This window comes from Phyllostomus hastatus, unplaced genomic scaffold, assembly GCF_019186645.2.
Source record: "Phyllostomus hastatus isolate PE091 unplaced genomic scaffold, TTU_PhHast_1.1 phas_contig_1, whole genome shotgun sequence".
Taxonomy (NCBI): domain Eukaryota; kingdom Metazoa; phylum Chordata; class Mammalia; order Chiroptera; family Phyllostomidae; genus Phyllostomus; species Phyllostomus hastatus.
Window position 1 is genome coordinate 25,930,847 of NW_025333498.1, and position 9,102 is coordinate 25,939,948.

At 40.0% G+C, this 9,102-nt stretch overlaps 1 protein-coding gene across 2 annotated transcripts in view; it reads left to right on the forward strand.

Moving 5' to 3' along the window:
* Nucleotides 1–8,660, forward strand: part of FIGN (fidgetin, microtubule severing factor) — a 117,201-nt gene extending 108,541 nt beyond the window's left edge. For both annotated transcript variants that reach the window (XM_045851632.1, XM_045852197.1), the window contains one exon: nucleotides 5,324–8,660. In XM_045851632.1, the coding sequence (XP_045707588.1) occupies nucleotides 5,324–7,578 (2,255 nt within the window). In that variant the 3' untranslated portion in view covers nucleotides 7,579–8,660. The remainder of the gene's footprint in view (nucleotides 1–5,323) is intronic.
* The last annotated feature ends 442 nt before the right edge of the window (nucleotides 8,661–9,102 follow it).

Here is a 9,102-nt window from a genome sequence, read left to right on the forward strand (position 1 = left end):
TTAGCAAAAAATATTTGTATAGCAGTTCACAGTTGCAAAATATTTTCACAAATAATGATTTCCTTAGATAATTTTAATGATCCAGTAATGTATTATACCATTGTCATCTACATTTAATAGCTGAAAAACATGAGTATTGTGTGCTTGACTTCACAAGACTATAACAAATAAGTGATGGAATAAGCAAAGCCAGTGTGGTCTGACTCTCAAGCTTGGGATAGTCACTCTTCAAACAAAATTCTAGAACCTTTCTTATGTTTTCTCCAAGTACTTTCTATCCCAACAATCTAGCAATGCCCCCAAATAACACTGTGTTAGACAAAGTAGTATTCAGCCCCACCGGACACCATAGCAAGTGAAGTACCAAACTGTTCTACCCTCGTAGTGATTGTTTTCTAGAGAGAAACCTTGGTAAATATGGTATTTAATTTTTAAATATATATTGAAAAAATAATAATGAAAGTTTCAGAGATGCAGTAGTCCGAAGGAGTGTGATCGATGTGGTGTGTCCTGCAGGCCCGTGAGAGTGCTGGGCAGCTATCCTGGAGAGGCGACCCAGTGACTGCAGGTGTTTGCCTCAGGTGCCTGCCCTCAGGAAGTCTGAGAAAGCCCACAAATGAAGGCAGAGTCCCCAGCAGCCAGAATGACTTGGGAATCTTGTCACATGGGAACCTTGTAAAAGAGAACAGCTTTTTCAGACCTGATGAACTACTGAATAGCATATGTGTGTTACAGGTGGGGGGTTGGGGTGCTGAGTAGTGCCTGAGACTAATATTTCCAGGAATGTGTGCTAAAAATAGATTCTAGAAGGCTTAGTCTTTTATTTCTAATTTCCTCCCATTCAGAAAGTTGTTTTTACGTTCTTTACTTTACTATAGAAGAGTTTCTTGATAATCTTGAAGCTATGACAGAACTTTGAAGGCTGCCACAGTTGTTTTGCTTCAAATAGTGAAAGATCATAATGGGGCAAGTAAGGTGATGAGGCAGCAACTGTTTAGTAATTAGGCCTAAGTTATGAAATGGTCGTAACAATGGAGAAGCTGATCCAAACTGTCTAGTTTTATGGAGAATAATATAGACCTGTTCATTTATACATATATAAATCCTCGAACAACAAAATACAATTTTGACAGTCGAATCTGTCATTTTTGTGTGACATTTTAAAGTATCTTAAAAACAGTTTTCTACTAAAATACATATTTTTAAAAACACATTGCTGTGTAATATTGTCCAGCTGTCTTAAGAATTTTCTTATCCCATCAAAAATCAAAATTGCTTTATTGGAGCTATCTTTAAGGACTATTTTCCTTACTTTTCACTGCTTTCTGAATTCTTATTGTACCTATTTAAGCTATTTCTAAACAGTAGTGGGGGCTATTTTTCTGGAGCCACATTTCTAATAATGTTTAAGATAGTATTGTTTCTGAGGTTTTTCTCTTCCTGTTCCAAAGACAAAGCATATGAAAGCTGTTTTTAAAACCCATCTTATTATTTGGATGCCAAGTGAAGTGATGTGCGTCTGCTGCTTCTTCCTTTCAGATAACAGAGATGCAATCAAAGGGAGCCTGCTTTTTTGTTCCAGGAACATTTGACTCTGTGTGTTTCATCCCTCTCACATCAGAAACATCATCACCAATAAACGGAACAATAACAGCAACAACAAAAACAAGTTTGGTTCTACTTTCAATTAGTATTAAAATTCAGGAAACTGACAAAAAAGCTCTTGGGGCTCCCAAGGCCAGGACCATCTCCTGAACGCTGGCTTCTTCAGCTCCTACTAACATGAAGAACTAGCTCATGGGAACCTATTGACTTGCATTTTAAAATAATATTAATGATTTCAAAGCACGGGCTAAGTACTTGTGTTTCAGGGGATGGGAATAATTCTGTTCCTTTAAGTTTATTTAATCAAAACTCAATCTTGCTTTTTGCAGCCATGATAAGGTTTTTGTTATTTAGTATGCATCAATAAATAAACGTTTAATTATCTTGGTAAATGCATCCAAAAATAGCATGAGAATCAAAAGGCAATAGTGTTTCCCATAATTGTTCCAAATATACAATTTTGATAGATAGAATCTTTGCTTAATTTCTGATGAAACAAATCTTATAAAATGTAATTAGCTTTGCTGGAGTCAAACTATGCAGAAATACCCAATGAAAATAGCCAAACTACTTTATTTAAACTTTATATTCTGGTTCTTATATTGCTTATAATTTACCAAGACCACTTTTTGAATATTTTATAAATGATTAATTTACAGGGAAAAAATTGAGCCAATACAGGTGGAAGGCTGCCTATTTAAATAATTATTATTCTAATTCTAAAGCTGTTTTTTTAATGGGTATTAAAAAATAACTTTTGTTATGGGTGTGTGTTAACTCATGCCACAGATGGCTTAGCTCAGCTCGCTGAAAGGAAGTGAAACCCTCTAACAAGTGTACTGTATTGGGTGGTGTTCTGTTGTGTTGTGCTGTGTTGCATTTATGGTAAAGCCCATTGCCTGTGACTCCTGAACTATTATCTGAAATCTTAAGACATTTATTTAAATATTTCTTCTGCATCAGTCTAATCAGTTCTTACTTAGAACATGTTGTGTTCTTATTTTCTCAACTCTGTATTTTTATAATCTTTTAAGGAAAAGATCCTAATAGAAACTCCCTGGAAATAATTTACAGGACTAATGAATTTGTAGGTCTTTTAGACAGTTCTACATTATAGTCACATTAATATACTCTCTTTTTTTTTAAGCTTGAAGTAAATCCCATGACACTAGAAGAATTTAGATACTGATTACTTGCGATTGGTTCCTGGTGATTTGCTCTTAATAATTTCCAGTTGAATTTAATGAAAGTATGATTCCTGAAATGCTGCTTCATTAAATTTGCATCTTTTCCCCTTTAAGTGTGGTCTCGATCATTTCAACCACTTTGCGGTGTGTTTTCCTCCTCCTTAAAAATAATGATTGAGAAAACAGAAACAATTAAGAATATCACTTTAGTTCTTCCTAGAACTCACCAGAGTTTCTCTGAGTGAAATGATGCAAGCTGTACTCCATCCGGATTTTACAATTTTTTTTTGTTTGCAATTTGATGAGATTGTTTTTAAAAGACAGACTTTGAAAACAGAAACATGAAGATTTAGGGGGAGTGAGGGAAAGTGAAGAAAGAATCTGTTGCATGTACAAGAGGAGCAAGGTTTTCAGTATTTTTACTAAAGAAAATGTAAAGCTTGATTAAGTTATACAGTGCAGCTTTCAGACTTAATTTAACTAAGATGGTGATTTGCAAATGAATATCTACATGGATCCTTTTTAAAAATCCAAATGCAAATGAGTACAACTGCAGTAAAATATATTTGCAAATGAATCCTGTTGCTTTATTCATTTATTGTGTAATTACTGCAATCCTTCCTACCCTGTTTTCAGTATTTTTTAATCATTAAGTCTGAAGCATGACAGCAGTGCCAGCCCTGGCATGATTCTCTTTGACTAAAACCTTGTAAATTAACACAATTAGCACAGCATCATCCTGCTAATTAACTTCCAGTGTCTGGTGCAATGGTTTTGCAAACAAGGAAGAGGGAGTCAGAAGGGAATCAACATGCCATTCTGTTACCAAACTCTGTGTTATGTTCAGTTTAGCTCTGTAAGTCAAAGCTGCCCATATCAGAAGCCAGAGTCAGGCAATGAAAAGCTAAAGGGTTTGGAGGAAGAAAGCAGAAGGGGATAGGAGTCGTCAGAATAGACGGAAGAGAGCTGATGCCACAGATGCTTCATTTAGACCAGGCCTCCTTCTTATCGAGGAATCTCTGCCAGAGGGTGCAAGATAGTTTGCAAAATTCACTTTGGGTAATACAAAGGAGATTAAGAGGGCCTGTTTAATATAGCTGTACCAGAATAGGATGTGTTCCCAGGAAGCAGAGATTAGAATGGGATGAGCCAGCATTGGGAAATAGAACAGGGTTTTGGTGCTCTTCTATAACTAACTATTTGTGAGTCCTCAAGGGTACATTATAAATACCTCTGGGTATTAGTTCTCTAATCTGTAAAGGAAGGTAATTTCCGAGGTCTCTTTAAACTGTAAAACTCAAATGATTCTCTGATTCTAACTGCTTAGTATTTTCTCTTCAATGAGAAAATGCTCCTGTTTTATAGTTTGCTGCATAGTCACCTTGCTTCAATTAGTAACCTAACTGATGATAGAATTACTCATAACATCTCGTAATCTAGTTGTACTATTTGAGTTTCTGCCACACACTGCTTCCCACAGAAATGTAGAATTAGAATCCAGATTCTCTTTCTCTATTATTATCTTCCCGTTTACCTGTTTCAGTCCTTTCTCTTTCTCCCTCTCCTCTCTCTCTTTCCATACACACACACACACACACGCACACGCACACACACACTTTCTGTCTCTCTATCTCTCTGTCTCTCTCTCTGTCTCTCCCCTCTTTTGGAGACTGTACACAGGGAGCAGGATTGTAAGAGAAGGAGGGAGAATGCTAGCTAGAAGACGGACAGACAAGTGATGCTTTTTTTTTTTCAGGGACGCAACAACAGAACTGAGAGGCAGAAAGGAGCGAGTTGTAATTCATACCGAGTTGTAGGCTTTGTGCGATGAAAGCGATGGAGCGCTGCCTGGAAGATTGCTTTGCTGCACTCCACGAAGCAGATTTGAAACTGTCGTGGACCACTTTAGATGAGAGTTGGATTATGGAATGACCTGCTATGTCTGTGTCATATTGTTCTGTGCAGGGAGCATTATACTGTGCTAACTAGGTGTTCAGTACCAAATAAGAGAGGTATCCCAGATGTGATCTGTCAGCTGTGTCTCATTTTTGTATTGGTTAAAATATAAAACAGAAACTGTGATGTGAAGAGACAGAGTAGCTAGATCTTGCACTTTGATACTATCACTTGCTAGATGTTTTAAATGTATGCATATTTTACTGTAGGGACCTATGACTGAATTGTCCTTTGACAGGAATGTGTGTGTACATATATATGTGTTTCTCTGCCGGTGTAGCAAGTGACTTAATAGGCTTAACAGAAATAGATTTACTTTTGACTTTCAAATGGAAAATATTTGTACAAATTTTTCATTTGAATTCAGTTTATTTTTGATCCAGGGCTGAAATTCAGTCCATTTTAAAGTATACATATTACAGTAGAGATTATGACAGGTGTTATAAACTGGGGAAATCTTTTATAATGTTCATATTGTTTGTGGAAAATAATAGGCAACCAAAAATGTTGGGGAGAGGGGACTTGAACAGTTCTGAGTATCTAAGTAATTTAACTATTTTCCCCCAAATCCTTAGGCTTGAAGATGCAGTGGACGCCAGAGCATGCCCAGTGGCCAGAACAGCACTTTGACATCACCTCGACCACTCGGTCTCCTGCCCACAAGGTTGAAGCCTACAGAGGTCATCTGCAGCGCACCTATCAGTATGCCTGGGCGAATGATGACATATCTGCTCTGACTGCATCCAACCTACTAAAAAAATATGCAGAGAAGTATTCTGGCATTTTGGAAGGCCCTGTGGACCGACCTGTACTCAGCAACTACTCAGATGCACCATCAGGACTAGTGAATGGTCGGAAAAATGAAAGCGAACCCTGGCAGCCTTCCTTGAATTCAGAAGCTGTTTATTCCATGAACTGTGTTCCAGATGTCATCACTGCCAGCAAAGCTGGAGTTAGTTCAGCCCTCCCTCCAGCAGATGTCTCTGCAAGTATAGGGAGCTCTCCTGGGGTGGCCAGCAACCTGACAGAACCTAGTTATTCCAGTAGTACCTGTGGAAGCCACACTGTACCTAGTCTTCATGCAGGGCTCCCATCTCAGGAATATGCCCCAGGATACAATGGATCATATTTGCATTCTACGTACAGTAGCCAAGCAGCACCTGCACTTCCCTCACCTCATCCATCTCCTCTGCATAGCTCTGGGCTCCTACAGCCACCACCGCCACCTCCTCCGCCACCAGCCCTGGTCCCAGGCTACAATGGGACTTCTAACCTCTCCAGTTATAGCTATCCCTCTGCTAGCTATCCTCCTCAGACTGCTGTGGGATCTGGGTACAGCCCTGGGGGTGCACCTCCTCCTCCTTCAGCGTACCTGCCTTCAGGAATTCCTGCTCCTACCCCTCTGCCTCCAACCACAGTTCCTGGCTACACCTACCAAGGTCATGGTCTGACACCTATTGCACCCTCAGCCCTGACAAACAGTTCAGCAAGCTCTCTCAAAAGAAAAGCTTTCTATATGGCAGGGCAAGGGGATATGGACTCCAGTTATGGAAATTACAGCTATGGCCAACAGAGATCTACACAGAGTCCTATGTACAGAATGCCCGACAACAGCATTTCAAACTCAAATCGGGGGAATGGCTTTGACAGAAGTGCTGAAACATCATCCTTAGCATTTAAGCCAACGAAGCAGCTAATGTCCTCTGAACAGCAAAGGAAATTCAGCAGCCAGTCCAGTAGGGCTCTGACCCCTCCTTCCTACAGTACTGCTAAAAATTCACTAGCATCAAGATCCAGTGAATCCTTTGGGAAGTACACGTCACCAGTCATGAGTGAGCATGGGGACGAGCACAGGCAACTCCTCTCTCACCCAATGCAAGGCCCTGGGCTCCGTGCAGCTACCTCATCCAACCACTCTGTGGACGAGCAACTGAAGAATACTGACACACACCTCATTGACCTGGTAACCAATGAGATCATCACCCAAGGACCACCGGTGGACTGGAATGACATTGCTGGCCTTGACCTAGTGAAGGCTGTCATTAAGGAAGAGGTTTTATGGCCAGTGTTGAGGTCAGATGCATTCAGTGGACTGACAGCCTTACCACGGAGCATCCTTTTATTTGGACCTCGAGGAACAGGCAAAACCTTATTAGGCAGGTGCATAGCTAGTCAGCTGGGGGCCACATTTTTCAAAATCACTGGTTCTGGCCTAGTTGCCAAGTGGCTAGGAGAAGCAGAGAAAATTATCCATGCCTCTTTCCTTGTGGCCAGATGTCGCCAGCCCTCGGTGATTTTTGTTAGTGACATTGACATGCTTCTCTCCTCTCAAGTGAGTGAGGAACACAGTCCAGTCAGTCGGATGAGAACCGAATTTCTGATGCAGCTGGACACTGTACTAACATCGGCTGAGGACCAAATCATAGTAATCTGTGCCACCAGTAAACCAGAAGAAATAGATGAGTCTCTTCGGAGGTATTTCATGAAACGACTTTTAATCCCACTTCCTGACAGCACAGCGAGGCACCAGATAATAGTACAACTGCTCTCACAGCACAATTACTGTCTCAATGACAAGGAGTTTGCACTGCTTGTCCAGCGCACAGAAGGCTTTTCTGGACTAGACGTGGCTCACTTGTGTCAGGAAGCAGCGGTGGGGCCCCTCCATGCCATGCCAGCCACAGACCTCTCAGCCATTATGCCCGGCCAGTTGAGGCCCATTACATATCAAGACTTTGAAAATGCTTTCTGCAAGATTCAGCCTAGCATATCTCAAAAAGAGCTTGATATGTATGTTGAATGGAACAAAATGTTTGGTTGCAGTCAGTGATAACTTCTTTTAAAAAAAGTGTAATGAATGTTGGCACACGCACATAAAACCTGCTACATAGGGTATAGAGTCCCTTTCCAGTAGTGTTTAAATTGCAAAGGGTACTGGGGAAGACGATGATTAAGTTGCATCTTTAGAGTCAGGGTAGATTTGGAGAAAAAAATGCATCAAATAAGAGCTTCTGATTTGAAAGCCCCAGGTGACAGAAAGCATCTGTTGATGCTCAGTTTGGTTCAAGCTAGACAACACTCACCAAGGAGCAAGGTGCAAGTGTGTTGACTTCAGAAGGACATGAACCTCGTGTGTTGATTCCATTCTGCTGTTCTCGAGATTTAGTTGCTGTCAAGTGCCTGGAGTGGTGCTTTATTTTTTGTTTGCCTCACAATTACATTGGTGGCATGTGCTAATATAAAGAGCTTTAACTTCAAACATTATTGGACTAAAGAGATGAACGGTTGTGTTATGACAGAAAACCAGATTTTTGCCATTTTAAGAGCAACAGTATTCCTCAATCCTGTCTGTTCTACAGTATTAAGCTAAGAACAGGTAAAACAGGGTAACGGTAATCTGGACCTTAATTTCTGCAGTTCATTTCTTTTAATGTTCTTGTCTGCAAAAACTCAGGAAAGCGATTGTGATTTGTACAGTACCTCAAAGGAATGTGTTGAAAGCACTATGTACTGCTGAGAGTAATGGGATAGGCTTCAATGTTACTTTATATTAAAATGTATGTTTACCTCAACAATTGGAAAATAGCAAGGAAAATTACTTTGAATGTATCCAGAAAAATAATTAAGTGTGATACAACTGAATATTTACAATTTAAAGTAGAAATGGAAGGATTTTTTTAAGTTTCTTTTACTAATTATGGGGAATTAACCAGAGCAGAGTAATTCTTTATGTCAATAACTGCAAGAATTCTTCGTACATTGCTCCTTGGTAGTGAAGTGAAAATGTTCTCAAAAGGTACACTGGTTAATGGAAAGCTACTTCTTCAGTTTGTGTTAGTGTCTAGGACAGTCAGCTGCAAAACCTGTTTAGGACTCTGAAAGTCACAGTGCCCCAAAACTGGGACTGCGTTGTACCGCATAGTTGGTGGTGGTGGTGGTGGTGGTGGTGGTGGTGGTGGTGGTGGTGGTGGTTTGCAAGTTCTCTCTTAAAACTGCTGGGAATGGTGTTATTCTATTCACTAATCTAGCTTATTGGCTTGCCATGCTGTTTGATAGAACTCGGAAGACAGCAACCCAAGCAAACAAACATTATTAATAAATAAACACAAAAGGCAACCAACCAACTTATATATACCCACAAAGAATGCCCACATCCCCTCTCCTTCTTTTTGACTCCTCTCTTGTCAGTGCAATTGTGCTTCTCATTTTAAAATCTTCTGGGCTGTAGTGCTCCCACATTCATTTCTACCTCAGTTTTGTTACATTTCTCCTGGAAAGTAAAGTTGAAAATCGGAAGTGGACACACAAACGCACACACACAAGATATCTTGCCAAACATGTCACTTTGTTTTCT